The 19,334-nt window shown below is 43.1% G+C and overlaps 1 protein-coding gene across 1 annotated transcript in view; it reads right to left on the reverse strand.

Annotated features, from left to right (window-relative positions):
- Window positions 1-19,334, reverse strand: part of HGSNAT (heparan-alpha-glucosaminide N-acetyltransferase) — a gene marked incomplete in the record, with an annotated part of 974,112 nt that overhangs the window by 379,817 nt on the left and 574,961 nt on the right. Inside the window, 1 exon segment of the mRNA XM_044059525.1 lies at window positions 7,036-7,157. Coding sequence (XP_043915460.1) covers window positions 7,036-7,157 — 122 coding nt within the window.

Raw genomic sequence — 19,334 nt, forward strand, 5'->3', positions numbered from 1 at the left:
CCCATAATTGAGTACAATGCCCTTTTGGGATGTACCTTACCAGACACCTGCAGCAACTGGAAAGACCCCAAAAGTACCTCAACAAGAGGATCAAAGGGCTCAAACAGATGCCATATGCTGCCCGGTTAAAGAAACTCCAGCTCTACTCAGTGGCATACCGCCTGCTCAGAGGCGATCTGTGCCTGACGTATAAAGCCATGTCCAACCCGGAATTAATGGACATGCTGCACCTCAGAAAATCCAAATCCCATCGAGCCACGCTCGAGAGACTTGAACCTCAGCACTGAAATAAATAGGACATGCTGGAGGGACAGATTCATAACCCAGAGGCTCCCTTCACTCTGGAATAAAATCCCAGTCCAGGTTAGGCAGAGTCCCACATTGACTCTCTTCAAGAGGAATCTTGATGAGTGGATGGGAGATCGTAGGTTTACCCCAGCTATCACTTCTGTGTCACTGTTAGACAGAGGCACAGTATACTAACCTCAAAAAAAGGCATAGCAAAATTAATTTAAAATGGGTGACGAAAGCCAAACACACTCTGGCTAGGCTTATAAATGCCCTAGGGCAGATAGTCTAGTATGAACCTATGAACCTATATACATAATATTTTTAAATCATGTTGACTAAAAGTTGAACATTTTATGAGATTTTTAGTAGCTCATATAGTTTTGCAAGTTAAATTTTAGGAAACAGTTGAGCGTTATTTTATTACCTCTTCAGCAAGTGTAGAAAACTAATCAATGTTAAGTGGCACTACATCATAGTATTTAAGTAAATTGTTGAGACGTTGTAGTAGTTCTGAAGAAGTTCCATTTAGTTAAGGAACAAAAGCACTTACTCTTGTTATTATTTTATCCATTAAAGTCATTTTGGATTTAGTTTGAACCTTTTTGTTGAGTCCTTGGAGTACAGGAGTGTCTGTGGTTATCCAGTTTGTGTTTCTGTTTTGTATGTATATTCATTTGTTTCTTTCCATAAAATAAATATATAATTCAAAAAGCGTAGGTACAAGCTCCAATGATTCCTGTACATACTTGTCATAATGTATTTCTTTTCCCATGCATACATATTATTTCCACATGTTGGGGCACAACTAGCTCCCATTGCCACTCAAGATATCTGCCTGAATATTCTCCCTCAAACCAGAAATAATTACACTTTAAAATTATTTCCATCAAGTCACAAATAAAACCTGTCATAATAGAATCTAAGGTACTTCATTTGTAAACCATCTCCAGGAACATTCAATTTCTTCTTCATAGGGGATGGAGGAAAACAAATCCAAATCATCAACAGTAGTGAAACTACTAAAATAATTATAAAATTCTTGTCTCACTTTGCTTAAAAATGTCATGAATCCTTCAATATATATTCCACATTACTTACACATTCCTTAAGCATGAAATCAACAAAAACTCATAATAAATATATCACTGAGTTATGTGCGGAGACCATTAACCTGTATGGTGGTTTCTCTAAACTATTATGTACTTTAGGGATTCCAAACAAGGTAAGTATTATTGTATTTTCATTGTACAATAAAATACATATTTTCTCATTTTAATAGAGTCCTGTAAAAATAAAGAAATTTTCTTTTTTTGATAAATTAACTTCATTAATGGAAACCCTTTCATACTTCTCTGTATTACTCAAAATTGCATTCATACTACTTGCATAACCCATTTTATCCACTAAAACAATACCGCCCCTTTGTCAGGTTCCATGATTCTTAAATTTCTGTTACTTCTAAGTACCTTCATTAGGTAATTTTCCTCTAGTTAGATTCTGGTATTTCTTTTTTGATTTTTCAGCACCTGATATATGTCATTATTACATACCTTTTCAAAAGTGGCCACTACAGGGAGAAGAGTCGGGTTAAATACACTTTTTCTTTTTACTATATCTATGCTATTCTCAGTTTGAATTTCATTTCCATTACCTTTTCCTTTAAAAAAAAGATTTAGATTTAATTTTCTTGTAAAAACTTTTAATTCTATTAAGACATCAGCTGGGTCAGTTCTCTTCCTAGGGACACATTTATTTTTTAAATAAATTAAAATAACTTTGTTAAAATTATTCTTGAAGTGCTTATTTACATTTATCCAATAATGATACAATTTTCATAAAAACAATGCTTTTTAAGATCTATAGGATTATTTCAAAGATTTTTAACACTAATATTTAATTTAAGAAGCACATTTCCAAACAGTGCACTTGTAATTACTTCATCCTGAAAGGGCTGGCTTTGGAAGCTAACCAGGGTCAGGCCTGGTTAGTGTTTGGATGGGAGACTGCCTGGCAATATCAGAAGTTTTATTTATAAGTTTTGTTGTAGTACATTGTTTTAAAGTGTTTTTAAATGTTTTTATTATACAGTGAAGAAGTGCTTTACAAAATATTATTTGGTCGCTTATATATATATATATATATATATATATATATATATATATATATATGTATTTACATGTATTGTTGTGTTTTTATTTTTATATTAATTATTTATGCAGTTTATCCACATTGTTTATCATACCTTTAAGAAACAATAGACTATGAAATTATTATTTAATTAAGTCTTATTAACCATAGGGTATAAAGTGGGATGAGAGCTAAAAGATGGCAAGTATTGAAGTCCAAATGTTCTGTAAGGATGAAAGCACTAAACCTGCTCTTAAGATGTTACTTTTTATTTTTTGGTGGTGTTAATAAAGCTTTGTTTCAACAGACTATGGATTTCATGTTGATGGATTTTCTTTCATCGTTGGTGGATTTATAACATATTCCATTTGCATGAGAATGTTAACAGCAGTTGTCTTTTTCTGGCTATTACATTAAACAAAATGTCAACAAAGCAGTGCACCCACATGGGTTAAGCACTAAAAATGTTCCCTCTAAAGTATTAAAGGCCATGTGTTTAGGCAACTCACTGAGAAAAAAAATTACCCTTCTCTTTTTAACCATAACACTACCACCCTATATAAAATAAAAATATTCCTAATACACATACTCCCTCCTTTAATGAAAAGTAAATATTACATCCTGAGTAAAAACTCATCTCCACTTAAGCTATCTTCACTAAACCTGATGCTCGCTGGTGATATCCATCCCAACCCCAGGACCTAACCCCAACCCCTCTCTCATCACTAATCCCCCCCCCCCAACTCCACACCACAAAGTACATCCTTCACAACATCTGAATATTTATCCTTTATATCACTTAACATACAGAGTATCCTAAACAAAGTTACTCCCCTACACTCCTGGGTCTCTCTACTCACTACTGACATTCTTACTCTCTCTCAAACTTGGCTAAAACCACATATTGACAACTCTGAATTTCTTCCCCCAGGCTACACTATTTTCAGACAGGACAGACTCAAGAAAAGAGGAGATTGTGTAGATTTCTCTACTCCAAACACCTCTCTCTCTCCCCTATTTCAATCTCTCCACCAAACTTCCATCCAGCAGAAATTCTATAAATAAACACACAAACTAGCCATTGCTACTAAATATATTTCCCCCTCCATCCCTACTCTCAAACTCTATTTCCTTGATTTCACAGTCTGTCACCTATGAAGTTGTCATTTTGGGTGATGTCAATATAGACTGGAATACATTCATCACAGACTCTCACAGCTCCTGCATAAACCTCTGTGGTTTCTACCAGCTAATCACTACCCAATTCACATACTAAAAAACTCCAACACTGGCACAACACTGAACTGGATCCTGACATCCAATCCTAACCTTTACCAAAACCCCACCACCCTGCCAGACTCCCTTAGTGACCACCTTCCCACCACTGTACAAAGACACTCTCCCCAGCAGCAGAAAACCCACCAATATACAGAATGTCTCAATCTCACCAATTTTAATATAGATACATTTAACCTAATGCTCTCCTCAATAAACTGGTCATTTCTACAAGATCCCCTTTGGAAGATGCTGTTCTAAAATAGAACAGCATCTTCCTCAATACTCTCAACTCTCTGCCCCCTCTAGGAAAATCAAACTAAAATGCCACTATGTCCCCATAGTCAACTCAAGCCACTCATACCCTAATGCACAAGAGGGATAGTGCCTGGAAAAGCTGAAAAAAAACCCCAACTTACCTACACTCTCCTATAGGGAGCTCTGCAACTTAACCAAAAAACAAGCCATCCTAAATTTTTACCAGAAGCACTCAATAACCCACACTCAATTCCATTCTGTTAAAACTACTTCACCCTGGAAATCCTTCTCCACCTAACCCTTGCCCAACAGTTACTCCTTAGAACAGCCACCTTTCTTAATTCCTTTACAGAATCTATCCAAAAGCCAACCAAACAAGATAACAATATCACCCCCAGTAACCCCAACATTTTCCTCACTACTTTATTCTCATTTACACCTCTCCCAACTAACTACATCAGGTCACTGCTCAGTAAACTGAAACCATGTTCAACATCAGCTGACAGTCTACCCCCCCCCACCCATTTCCAAAACATGCTGCTAATTCAGTTGCTTACCCCCGTCTCCATACTTATAAATAGACCTATCCAAGAAAATACAGTCCCAGATATCTGGAAAAAATTCTATGTTTTACCCCTTCACAAAGGTGGTAATTTTACTGATCCCTCTAACCTCAGACCTATAACCATTCTGTCTCCTTTATCTAAAATACTTGAAAAATTTACTCACAAACAGCTCCTCAATCATCTGTTACATGAAAATCTAACTCCTACCCAGCACGGATTTCATCCTCAACATAGCACATCTAGTGATCTTACATCTTTCAAACATAGTACTGCTGAAGCTCAGGATGATAATAAATCAGTCTCCTGTCTATTCTTTGACCTCTCTAAGGCCTTTGATACTGTCTCCCATCCTCTACTGCTGTCCATACTCACTAACCTCAGTCTCACTAACTCTACCATACACTAGTTCAGTAACTATGTGTCAAAAAGATTTCAATCAGTCAAACGGCTATCATCCTTTTCTCCCTTCCTAACTGCAAAACACAGGGTTCCGCATGGCTCCATTCTTGGTCCCCTTCTCTTAAACATCTTTACTAACTACCTCTACACCTCATGTTCCCTCTCTAGAGTAATACAATATGCCGACAGCTCTGTCATCTCCTGCTCTGACAACTTAAACTACACTCCATCACTCAACAATCTCTACACTGTTGAAAATGGCTAACAAACCAACTAGTGCTAAACCCTAAGAAAAAACAAACTGATCTTCTTTCTACCAAAAACAATTGAAGCACAAAAATCTAATTTCAGTCAGTCACATCCCTAAACAGCAAATCAATTGTAGTTGAAACTCACACTAAACCCTTGGTATGACAACAGATGATCAACTCAAATTTGACCTCCATATTCAAGAAAATTAAATAAAAAACACCAGAAATTAGGCCTACTATATAGACACAAAAAATTCCTATCAGACAAGTCCAAACCCACCCTTGCACCAGCTTTCCCACTCTTTTCTACACTGCCCCTATTCTCACTAACCTGCAATCAAATTTCATCTCTAAATTGGAGCTCACATATAACAAAATTGCAAAATTTGCTGTTAATATGCCTTATCAACCTCATCACTGTCTATCTCTAAAAAGCCTCCAATGGCTAAAGTTCCACCATCAACTCCTTCTACCCCAGCTGTACCCAACTCCTTCTACCTCTTGCCCTGCTCTCTCCTCCCTGCTCTCTCACTACATGCCAAATCAAGCTCTTCAAAGCTCACAGCAACAATTTCTAGATATATACATGCCAAAGAAAAACACTGGCAAACTGCTCTACAGCCACTCCTTAGCTAACAGTTGGGACAAATTACCTCTACACTTACGTTATATTACAAACACCAATTTCTTCAAAACTAAGTCCTATTTGCTTAACTCATGGTCATGTTTATTCCATGATCCTACCTAAACCTCCTACCATTTCCTACCATGTTCCTCCATTGTCTTCTTATTGACTAAACTATTACAGCTCTCCCCCTTTCTTAGGCTAAGTTTATTTGCTTTGGATTCTATTTCTACTCTGTAGAACATTGTTGCTTAGTATTTGTATATAGTATTACATACAGTATTTTGCTCATGACAAAAAACTGTAATTAACTTTGTATTGAACTGTTCTATTGCAACTGTTGCTTAATCTGGAGCTTTTCTCCTCAGGCCTCTGCTGAAAAATGGACTAACCCGGTCAACAAATGTGAAAATAAATAAATAATAACCAGGCAGTGTAAGAAACTCTCGACTAGCAGGTGACTGGATCAAAAAGCACATATAACAGTCATGCTGGCTGTGAACTGTTCACATATGAGTTAGCATTTGCTAATGTTATTAGTTATCAGTTATAAAGTAATATAAACATCCTTTTTCGCTAGCAAACTCATACTAAGAAATAAGGCAATGGACAAAGCAACATGATACCAGCAACCCAAGCCCAGAAGTGGTCTGAAATGGAAATCATGATACTTAGGCAATGAATAAGGCTTACAGTGACAGAGATATTAACTGATACAGTACACATGTCCTTCTAAATGCATACCACCTATGTGGAGCGAGGTGGAAGGGAGCTGAAAGGTAACCAGAAGAAATGGAAAAAGGAAGCAGAGGAAAAATAAAACTTTGTTCAGCTTTTCCAGTCATACATTCAGCCACTGTAACATCCAAGCAGTATCAGTCCTGTATTATGTGATAAGTACTGCTTTTAGTTTCTGGTAGTTCCACTGAAGGCATAAAGCAACAGAACCATATATTCAGGAGTCAGACAGTAAGGGAAACAGAAAACAGAGTCTAGGATGAACATTCACTGTCACCAACAATAGACCCCAGAGTTACTACTGTTAAAATTAAAAACGGTCACATCATGCTGCTTTGTTAACTGAAATACACTACATTATTAGAAAACTGATTTGATATATCCTTCTAATCTGCATAAAAGGCATCACATCTCCACAACGGAATGACAAGCTACTTGACAAGAACACACAAAGTAAGATGAAGCAAACTTAAGTCAGCACTACATTGAACATTATGTAACTTACGAAGGACAGCCAGGTACTGGTAATAAGAAGGTCAAGCAAAGCCACACTGTCTCCAGGATTAAAACAAATGTCCACTGAGGCCAGTAGATGGTGATGTGCTGGATGAAAGACCATGAATTGTTCTGCAAAGAAAAAGCAGCATGGATGACTAAAGAGCAGAGTGAAAATTATATATTAAATGTTATTTTGTGGAATTAAATGGCAAGGTCATATTACTACACCATCACCACACGTAAGAAATATGGACTATACAAATAAGTGATACATCAATAAACATTTAGCTATTTCCTTCATATTTCTAACTTTATAAAAATAATCACAATGTTCAACACCTGGTTTAAAGGCAATTTTGCACAGAGAACACAAAACAAAAAGCATGGCAAAACATGTTATACACCAGTCATATTAATGGTAAGCCCAAAAACATCTTGTTTTTGATAAAAATAATAATAATAATAATAATAAAAAGGTAAATCTTGTTTATCTGTTCTACCTGAATTTCAATTCTAAATGCAATGACATCACAAATGTAGAGCTGTAAAATGTAATATACAAGTTCGGCTGGACAATTCACTCCTTCAGTACTGGTTGGTAATCTACATATATATATATATATATATATATATATATATATATACACACATACACACACACAAACAAAATCTTGATGCAGGCTCACAACTTTGTTGCAGCTGTTTTAAGAACATTAATACCATGCGTTTTATGACACTCCCTAATAACCATAGGGAGAAAAAGCTCTAAATCACTTAACACAATTGTAGTGCATGGAGTGCAGTGATTATGCTCAGGTATTTGGAAGAAGACAAATCAGTGCCAGAGTGATGTGAGACCTGACCTTAAAAAGAAGTTATGTCTTACCATAACGTTCCACCTGTGTTGTTTATCTTCATCCACTCTTGACTAATCAGTATGGTTCCGATCTTCGGAACCAATCTGGCTGTTACACAGCTCACGCTGGCCAAAACAATCTTACGAGCTGTAAGTCTACCCACAATTCCCCTCTCTAAATTACCTTTCATCGAGTTTGCCTCTAGAGAAGAGCAGTACAATGAAAGTCAGAAGCTGTGTCCATGGTCCTCGAAACAATAAGAACCCAGGACAGGATATTGCTCCACCAGAAACCTGAAGGAGGGGATAGGCGAGAGGGACGCAAGAATAGATGAAGATAGACAACACAGATGGAACATTATGGTAAGACATAACTTCTTTATTTGATGTTGTCAATCTTCATCTATTTTTGACTAATGGGACACAGTCCCCAGCTACCTTGTATCCCGGGAGGCCTTATGGAAGGATATTCCTTAGCACCATAGAGCCAAAGGATGCTCTCCCCCTGGAGACTGTATTCAATTTGTAATGCATAATAAAAGTATGAGGCTTAGCCCAAGTTGCAGCAGCACGAATGTCTGACATTGAAGCTCTGGAATGAAAGACTGTAGAAGTCACCACTGATCTTGTAGAATGTGCCTTGACTGGTTTTGGAAGCGTCATATTTAACTTTCTGTATATGAACGATATACATTCTCTCAACCACCTGGAGAGAGTTACCTTGGAGACTGATCTTCTCAAAGTTGCACTGGCGAAGGATATAAACAATTGATCAGATCGTCTCAATTGTTTTGTTCTGTGTAAATAGAATTGCAACTGCCTAAGTACATCTAGAAGGTGAAGGCAGTACTTTCCTTTGTTAGAATCATTTGGGAAAGATACTGGTAAGTCTACAGAAAGTCTACAGATTGACTGATATTACTTTAGGCAAAAAGGTCAGATTTGTTCTGAGTGACACTATTAGCATCTGAAATCACTTTAGGCAAAAAGGTCAGATTTGTTCTGAGTGACACACTGCCCTTATGGAAAATTAAGTAAGGAGCTTTAGAACATAGGGCCTGTAATTTGGAGACTCATCTCGTGGAAGTGGCAGCTACGAGAAAGAACATCTTCCAAGAGAGAAACTTGAAATCACTGGTAGTTGCTGGCTCAAAACGCAGCACTGTGACTGTAGTACTAAAGTCAAATCCCAAGGCGGGAAAGGATCCTTAAAGGAGGGTTTTAAGTGTATAGTACTTTTAGGAAAACTTTGCAAAGCATGTGGAAGATCAAAGGTTGGTCGCCAAAATTGATATGAAAGTTCGAAATCGCTGCTAGAATAACTGACTGTAGAAGCAGAAGTTCCCTTATTGAAAATGGCAATCAGAAATCTCAAATTATTTTTTCTACTGGCGCTAAAAAGGGGTCTAATCCATTATCATAGGCCCAGACAGAAAATCTCTTCCATTTGCTTAGGTAGAGAGTTCTAGTGTATTGTTTATGCGATGCCAGCAAAATATGCCATACAGGAGAAGGTATAGCATTATGCCTGGTGACTAACGGAAGTGGAGCAACCAAGTTGTCAGCTTGAGAGTCTGAAGGTTGGGATTCAATAGTCCCTGAAGATGGATCAGTAAATCCGGAATGAGGTCCAGAATCCATGGTTGACAAAGCAGATGAGGCCACATGAAGTGAAGCCATATCTGTCAAGACGAATAAGGAGCAATGAGAATCATCTTGCTTCTCAACCAAGATGCTCTCTTGAGAAACATCAGGATCAGATGAACGGGGGTAAGGCATAGAGTAGACCCAGGGGCCAATTGTGTAGAAGAGCATCTCTGCGTGACTTCCCTGAGGGGGAATTAGGGCAAAGCAGCTTCTGCACTTGTTGAGGGGTGAGACAAACAGGTTCAACAAGGGTGGCCCCAGTGAAGAAAAATCTCCTTCGCTACTCCGGAGTTCAGAGAACATTCGTGAGGCAGGAGGATGCATCTGCTCAGCTTGTCCGCAATTATGGTGGAAATCCATGGGATGTGCATTGCTATCAGAAAGCAGTTGGAAGATAATTGCCCATTGCCACACCCTAAGGGCTTCTCGACACAGTGGGTTGGACTTGGATCCCCCCCGTCTAATGATGTACCAGACCACTGACGTCTGACTGAATAGCTATTGTCCCTGGAGGTAAGGCAGAATGAAATGCTTGCAACGCCAGAAGCACTGCCCTTAGCTCCAGTACACTGATATGCAGGCTTGCCTTGAAAGGGGACCAAGTGCCTTGAACTGTTTTCCCTAGTTAACACCCCCCCATCTGGGAAGCATCCGTGGTCACTATGACCTTGAGCTGGGGGAAGACAAAGGAACGACACCTTGAAGAATCTCTCTTGAATGAGACTGTTTTTGCATCAGCTGGAAATGAAAATTAAGTGATCCATGGGATGAGTCAGAATTGACCATTGGTTTGCTAAAAGCCACTGGAGAAGTCTCATGTGGAATCTTGCTAGTGGAACCAAGGTAATAGCCACTGTCATGGAGCCCAGAGCTTGTAGAATTAATTGAGCAGGTACTTTGAGCAGAAAAGTGGCTGGACTTGCATCTGTATTTTTTGCAACCTGTGAAGGGGAAGCGACGCAATGCAAGTAGAAGTGTTGAGACAATGTCTAATAAATTCCATGTCTTGGTTGGGAGTTAACTGGGATTTGGCAATATTGACTGTTATGCCGAATTGGTGGGACAGGTCCAGTATGAAGTACATGGTCTGCTGCAGTAGATGCCTAGTGGAAGCAGTGGAGCCAGTCATCTAGGTAGGGAAACACTTGGAATCCATGCAGCCTCAAATGTGCTGTGACCGCCACCATGCATTTGGTTAACACCCTGGGAGCTGTGGCAAGACTAAAGGGCGGCACTCTGAACTGGAAATGACTGGCCCCTATTTGGAAAAGGAGAAACTTTCTCGAGCATTTGTCCACTTTTATGTGGTAATATGTGTCTTGAAAGTCAATAGAGCACATCCAATAGTCTTTCTCCAAGAAGGGGAGAATAGACTGAACCATGACCATCTGGAATTTTGTTTGTTGGACAAATTTCTTTAGAACACTGACATCCAGAATTGGTCTCCAGTCCCCAGTTTTCTTTGCACTAAAAAGAATCTGGAGTAAAAACGGATCCTAACTGGTCTGGTGGGACTTCTTGGATGACTTTCTAGCAGCTTTTGTACTTCCATTGCTGCTTGAACTCTCTGACCGGGTGGAACATCTGGGAGTTTTGCAGGGGTTCTTGGATAAAGGTTGAATGGAATTTGGTAGCCTCTCGTAATTATCCTTAGCACCCAGGCATCGGAGGTAATGTGTCACCAGGCATTTGGGTACAAGGAAAAACTTCCCCCGACTGCTTCCAGAGGTAAGCAATCGGGCCTCTGTTCAGGAGCGCTGCTAAGGTTGACTAGAGAATGAATCTCTGGAACCCTGATTCTGCAGACCACTCCTGCCTCTTGGACAGTGTCTTCCACTGAAACTCCCCCCTCTGCCCAGAGGGGAGCCCGAATCACATGTGCCCTGGAAAGGCTTTTGAGATTTTTTGAACCACATTTTACCACTCCTCTGGTTCTTGGAGTAGGGCCGTTGAGGATTGGAAGAATGCACACCCACAGCAGACAAAGTCCTTCCATCCTTTTCACACTTGGACAGTTTCCTTAACCTTGGGACAAAGCAGGGAGGACCCATCAAAGGGGGCATTGACAAAGGAAGATATGAATGGTTCCATGAACTCACACAGGCACATCCAAGTGCGTCTTCATATTGCAACGCCTGAAGCTGCTGACCTGGTCGCCCCTTCAGCTGCATGTGCAATAAGCCTCATGGATAAATTTGACATCAACTCCAGGGTAGCTAGTTGGGAGGCCACTTTCTTCTGGACCCCCCCAGCCACTGCTCTCACCAGGGTATCTGATAGCTCCTTGACCAGATCTCTTTGGAGTCTAGTAAAGTACCAGAAAATTCAAAGACCTGATGGAGGTGGTCGATGACGCATAGACCCACTTCTCAAATCTGTCCATCACTCTGGACTCTCTGTTCAAGGGATGGACAGCAGATCTTTCTTCGGCGAGTTCTTTCTTAGTAGCAGCTGCTACCACCATGGCATCTACTACCAAGCCCTTAGCCCAGTGTAGTTGGTCATCTGGAGCAGTAAGAATCTTATCAGGTCTTCGGGGGACCGATTTGATAGTGTCAGGAGCCTTCCAAGCTCACTGAGCAATTAACTTAATTAAATTGTCAGCGGGTGGGATCACCCAGGATGTAGATGGGAGAGAACCAAAGGCCTGCAAGTACACAAATTCCTCCAAGGATGGGTCTTTGGACTTCCAACTTTGGGATCTTCTGCTTTGGGATCTCCAAAATGTTTTCAAGGGAGATGTCTAACAGGGGTGATCATGGGGTACCCTCCCCTTCATCGAAATCAGTGTCTTCTGCGATGGATTCTTCAGGAAAATCTATGTGCATTCTCTTGCATGATCTCTTCCGAGGGGGGCCCTCAGTGGGAATATTGGAGGAGGACTTGGAAGAAGGGATATCCTTAGAAGGTAAGTCTTGCAAACCTGATGGGTGCTGTCCAGGGGTAAAGGTTGCTACCTGAACTCAAGAGCCTGGGGCTTGAAAGGGGGACTCCAAGAACCGAAGAACCACATGGGAAGATGCAGCGGCCAAAGCCCTTTCCATAGCCTAAAACGCAGGACCACTGAGGAGGGATGGGAGCCTGGAATAGAGACCAACAAACTCAAAACTGGAGTCACACCCCACCCCAAGAGTCCTACCATGGCCGCTGTAGCTGTAAGGAATATGGACAGTTCTGCAGAAATTCTTGGAACTGGCATAAGCCCTGCATGCTCGAGAGTGAAGACACAGTCCTGGGGGTCCAATGGCGCCAATGGTACCAAAGGGGCCAGAGACAAACTCGGCACCGAGGGCAAGGATGCAGTCAGCGCCGAAGTCATAGAAACCTGGGTGGACAGAGCCAAAGGCTCTAAAACCTGAGATGAGGTTAGAGGAGCAGAGTAATTGGGTGCTGTGGGAGAGAACCCAGCTGCTCTGGGAGGGAGAGTGGTCTGAACAGTGAAAAAGACCCCGGGCTGCCACGATCTGGTCCATCAACCTAACAACATCCATTTCTGACAGGCTCCTGGTACAGCAAATAGATAGGGCTGAAGGAGACTCCAGTCTCTCCACAAATGGACTGGATAATTGTCTAAAAAAGTGATCCACTGAAGGTGAACATACAGACCAGGGTTCTGAAGATGGCTTCAGTACCATATGCTGCAGCGAGGGTGAAACAGTCGGCACCGAAGTCGGAACCATAGTGATTACTGGAGCCGAAGAACTAAGGCTCTAAACTTCTGTTGTATCCGGTGTTGACAGAACCAAAGTCGTCTTTGGTGCTGAAGATTTTGACTGTTCTACTACATGGAGAAGATAAAGGTCCAGCACTACACAGAATTATAATCGGGGGCGCTGATCCTAACCTACTATTGTGTGTTCTTAACACAGATGCCAAGATTCACCCCTCCAGCTTCAATCTCGAGGTGAATTTCTTGGCATCCTTGTCTTGAACACACAAATCAGTCAGAATTGTCTATTCACTAATAATTCTTGATGTTATTTCATGGAAGAAATGAAGACATATTGTGAAATGCATGAATTACTAAGTTAAATAATTAGGGCAGAACTGTGAAAATTACAGATATGAAGTAGTTTACTTCATTTGGTCTTCAACCTGTGGGATACGGATCCGTGCCGGCAACTTTACTAGCATCTGCTCCGAGGTCCAAGGTCCTCCCCTTATCCATAATACACCTCTAATACCTTCCAACCCCCAGATCTCGTTTGCCGTGAAATAGCTTATGCATCGTGATCTCTAGAGCTACAGGTTTCAAAGTGGGTTAAGACTTTAAAAAATTCTCTTTTTTACTAAAAATCTTTAGATAGTGATAGAGTAGGTTCCCCTTTCTCCTCTCCTCACTTGGTATGTCGAGTTTGTAGTGTTTAGGTAGTGAGTTAGTCAGAGTAGTTGTGTAGACTTTTTGCCCCCCCCCCCCAGTGTGTTGTGTGTTTGAGTGTGGTGAGTGGGTGTGCTCAAAAAAAGAAAGAATTAACGTTTTTTTTCCTTAGTTTTTTTCTTTCTTCTGATAGTATGGCTGACGAGCCTATTTTCAAGAGAAGCACTGAGTGTGGCCGTAAGTTATCCCCTGTGGATGGCCACACACTGTTTTATGTGCTTGGGCATGGCCCATCTGAGTGTAGACTGCACTATATGTGCAAGGTTCAACCCTTGTGCAATTAAAGATAGGAAGGCCAAGTTGGCCCTAAAAGGCCTTCTTCCCCGTTCTGAGACTCTTACCTAGTCTTCGGTCACAGCGGCTGCTGTGGCCACCTCTCCTTCCTCTCTTCCCCTGGCTTCTCCTCCCTCCCAGGCTGGGACTCAACCTCTTGTGCAAAAGCCTGTGGAAGCAGAGTGGAAAAGGGGCAGAGGGAAGGAGAGAAAGTCGAAGGCGAGGGAAAAGTGTAAGAGGTCCCTGGACCTCCCTTCACCAGTTAAAACATTATGGATCCATGACTCCCTCGGCTCCGATCTCCAAGGTTCTCCCCGGAGCTGGAGGAGACATGCTCAGCTTTCTAGGGCCTCGGTGCCCTGACCTGCAAGTTCGGAGTCCATGGCCTCGTCGAGGTCCACCCAGTCTTTGTCTGAGGTTGATATGGATAAAATGATGAGGAGGTTCATTCGTACTCAAATCCAGACGGGGGTCTTACCAACCCCCTCTCCCTCAGGAGGGGAAGGCTTGCTTCCTTTTTTCCAGCCGATATGATGGCTTTAGTCAGAGGGTTAGCACTGATGGCACCTTCTTCCTCAACACCAACAGCTGCCTGGAGTGTGTCAGATCCAACCAGCTCGGATCTGAGCCCGCTCTCGGAGTCAGAGCTTGGGTGTTGGATCTGAGGGAGTGGAACTTTTTTCCATCGGCTCCACCTCTGTCGGGCCAAGTTCCCTCCCTCGAAGCTCAGTCCACTTCGGGCCTGGCTCAGACTCTCTCTTCAAACCTGGGGTGACCGGCCTGCTTATTAGTTTCACAGTAGGTTCGCTCTCCTACGGCGTTCGATGTGGTAGAAAGGGTTCTCTCTACTGAATTGAGACCCCTGACTGCCCCTGCGGACTCCATCCAGACCCCCTCGGCTCTTTCTACGGTCCCCATTGTTTTACCAAAGGGACAGCCCATGTTCGAGGAGCCCCAGACAGTTCCCCTGAGGAACAAGTGACTTGCGAGTTCCCCCCAGACAGCCCCACTGGACAGGTACCTCGCAAGCATACATGCAAGAGGAGGCATTTAGACTCCCCCGAGTCCCTCAATGAGGATACGGATTTGGATGATGGAGAAGGTTTCCCTAGGTCACCTCCTGAGGATGTCTCCTTTGGAGACATCATGGAAATCCTGCACCAACAGGGAGGTTGGTCTGCCCCCAAACTTTCTTCTGATGAGTCCGTGTTCCTGGAGGCTATCGGCATGGGCCCATCTACTTCCTGGGTGTCCCCTCTCACGGATCCTTTGGTGGATCTGGTCAGCTCACAGGCATGGAAGGAACCGGACACCATGGAACCAATTCCAAAAAGACCCGACAAAATTTTAAGTCCCCCCATAGACATACCAGCATGGAACAAGGGCTCCCGCATAGATGCTATGGTGGTAGCAGCAGCCACAAAGAAGGAACTTGCCCAGGAGAGTTCCTCGGCTCATCCTTCTGGCAGAAAGTCGCGGATGATAGACTGTCTAGGGAAGCGGGTTTATGCTTCAGCTACCTTTTTGATTAGGGAGCTGAACTACCTGGCCCATGTCACCAGACTCCAACACGACCTGGTAAAGGAGCTGGAGGAGTCTCCCCCTAAGTCCATGTCGAAGGAGGACAAAGCTTCGTTCTCTGTGAGGATGGCTGCTTTGAAAGCAATCTCCAACATGTCCATGTGACTCCTTACACATGCTATGGAAGGAGCGGCTAGGGTGGCTGATTATGTCAATTTTCTGAACCTTTCAAGGCATCCTTTGCCAATGCCTCTTATGACAGCTCTAGTCTCTTTGGTAAGACCGTCAGAGACATTAGTCCAGAGTGAGGAGGACGGGAAGACACTGTCTGCCGTTAGTATCCGCTTCTTGAACCCTCAAAGGCCTTTTTCCTGGAACCAGAGAGGGCAAAAGAAGATGTGGTTTTGGAAGTCACAGTATTCCCGGGACACTCAGGGCTCTTCTTCCCCCAGAGGCAGAGGGGGACAGAATGGACGCCGACCAAAAGGCAGATGGGGTCCGAGGAATTGTCTGTCTCCAGAACCTCTCTCGGACAGACGCGGGCAGCAACCCTGAGGGGTGGCCTGACTGCTCTACTCTGGAGGCAGTCGGGGGACGATTGTCCTTGCACCCAGCAGTATGGAAGTCTATATCAGACCACTGGGTGCTTCAAATCATATCCAGAGCATACTCTATCCCCTTTGTGGATCCCCCCAAATGGCCCAGACAACTCCTGGATGTACCACCCATGCAGAGGGAGGCAGCAGCACAGGAAATTTCCAAGCTGCTAGAAAAACGAGCCATCAAAACCGTCCCCCCAGATCAGTCTGGATCGGGCTTCTACTCAAGGTTCTTTTTGGTGCCAAAGAAAATGGGGGACTTATGGCCCATTCTGGACCCTTCTACCCTGAACGTGTCAGTTGCCAAAGGGAAGCTCCGGATGGTCACACTACAGTCCATTATGCTATACCTGCAAGAGAGTGACTGGATGTGATCATTAGACCTTCAGGATGCTTACAATCACAAAGATGCACAGAAGCTCCAGGAGGTTCCTCCACTTCTGGCTAGGAGTCACTCATTACCAATTTCGAGCCCTACCCTTTGGTCTCACCACAGCCCCCAGAGTGTTTACCAAAGTAATGGTGGTAGTAGCGGCTCACCTGAGGCTTTAGGGGATTCAGGTCTGTCTGTACCTGGCCGACTGGCTCCTCACTGCTCCCACCAGGCGTCTTCTCTCCCAAACCAGGGATTATTTCCTGACTCTTGCCCTGCATTTGGGGATCACAATCACTGGATCCAAATCAATCCTAGATCCTGTACAGGTGATAAGACTACATTGGAGCCAGGATAGATACTCTTCAGTGCAAAATCTTCCTGACCTCGGAGAGAGTACAAAACCTGAGGATGCATGTCTCCCTGATCTACCACTCTCATCTCCCAATGGTGAAATCTGTGTTGAGGGCCTTAGGCTCGATGGCAGCGACCATAACTCTTCTTCTGTGTGCCCGGTTACACATGAGAATTCTACAGTGGACTCTAGCTGTACAATGGTCCCTGTTGGAACTACCACTGGCATATCCAATTCAACTCAGTTGAGTTGGTCGTCGCCCCTCATATGGTGGATGTGTTCTCTGGACATTTTGGAGGGATGACCCTTTGTTCCAGCCCTGGCCCAAGCCACAGTGACCACGGACGCCTCCCAACTCAGGTGGGGGGGGCATTGATAGGGCAGGACAGTCCAAGGCCTGTGGCCCCCTGTAGAGACCAGCTTGCACATAAATGTCCTAGAGATGAGAGCGGTCCTTCTAGCGTTGCAGGCCCTTCATGCCTTTCCTCCTCTAGGAACGATCGCAATTCAGTCAGACATGTCAGTGGTCTGGTATATCAACAAACAAGGAGGGACCAGATCTTACCCCCTTTGTCCCAAGGCCATGAGAGTGTGGGAATGGGCGATCTCCACCCGTCGCTTTCTCATCGCAATGCACATTCTGGGACAGTCCAACATCCTAGTGGACAGGCTAAGTCGGACTATTCTGATGCCTTACGAGTGGTCTAGTAGCGGAACAGATATTCCACCAGTGGGGTCAACCTTGCTGCGATCTCTTTGCATCTCCTTCCAACGCAAAGTACAGCGAGTGTTTCGCTCTGAACTCCCTGCCGGTAGAGTCCCCCAGAGATGCTCTAGTTCATGCTTGGCCTCCCAGTCCTCTGTATGCTTACCCGCCAGTACCTCTTATTCTGAGGTTTCTACAGAAAGCTCGTCGATTGGGGAGCAAAGTGATCCTCATTGCCCCATTTTGGTCTCGCCAGGTATGGTTTCCCTTCCTTTGGTCTTACCTTCTGGCTCCGCCTTGGATCTTTCAGGATCTAATTGCACACCCTTCAAGGGTGCCTCATCTGAATCTGGACAGTTTGAAGCTCACAGCTTGGCTGCTAGGACTCCTGGACTATCCTCCTCAGATCTATTTTGGTGGCTGTTCATAAGTCTTCGACCAGCAAGGTTTATCGCAGCAAGTGGAAACGTTTTTCCTTCTGGGCCTCTCAAAGGGGTTTAGACCCCTTCACGGCTCCCATTTCTGCCATTCTTGATTTTCTAGCTATTTTTCAACATGGAGCTAGTTCTTCTACTGTCAAGGTTCAGTTGGCTGCCATCTCTCATTTTCATGTGGGAGAGAAGTCTGCCTCTTTAGCCTCCTCCAGACTGTGTAAGGCCTTTATTAAAGGCACTTTTTTTGTTACAACCCCCGGTCAAGGATCCTGTTCCCCCATGGGACCTTACTATGGTCCTTCAAGCTTTGGTTGCTCCGCCTTTCGAGCCTGCTGCAACAGCAGATCTGAAATATTTATCTTGAAAAACAGCTTTTCTGGTGGCTATTACCTCTGCCAAAAGGGTTTCTGAATTACAGGCCTTGTCCATCAAAGTTCCTTACATGATTTTTCACAAAGATAGGGTTTCCCTTCGAACCAATCCATCCTTACATCCTAAGGTGGCATCACCAGTCAATATCAATCAGACCATCAATTTGCCTGCGTTTTTTCCTAATTTTACTAACAAGAAGGAATGCAAGCTCCACCTGTTGGATGTTCATAGACCGTTACGATTCTATTTACACAGGACAAAAAATTTCCGTAAATCTGATCAATTGTTTGTATCCTTCTATAAACCCTTTTTGGGGAAACCTATCTCCAAGGTCACTACTGCTAGATGAATTTCTTCATGCATCGTTCAGGTATACAAGGACAGAGGCAGGTCTCCTCCAGGTCAGGTGAAAGCTCATTCCACTAGGTCCATGGCTACATCTGTGGCCTTTTGGTCTAGAGTCTCTTTGGATGATATTTGTTCTGCAGCTACTTAGTCCTCATCTCATACGTTTATTTCTCATTACAAATTGGATTTGACTTCCAGAAGGAGAGCATCCTTTGGTTCTGTGGTGCTCCCGAATATCCTTCCATGAGGGCCTCCCAGGAGTTTTTTAGCTGGGGACTCTGTCCCACAGGTTGAAGACCAAATGAAATAAACTACTTCAGATAAAGAAGTTATGTACTCACCCATAATGTTTCATCTGAGTAGTTCTACTTCATTTGTCTTCAACCGTCCCTCCCTCCTTCCCCCGGACCTTGGCATATGAACAGCCTACAGGCTGCAGTTATA

Source organism: Protopterus annectens, chromosome 17.part0 (genome assembly GCF_019279795.1).
Source record: "Protopterus annectens isolate FY-2018-M chromosome 17.part0, PAN1.0, whole genome shotgun sequence".
Lineage (NCBI taxonomy): Eukaryota > Metazoa > Chordata > Ceratodontiformes > Protopteridae > Protopterus > Protopterus annectens.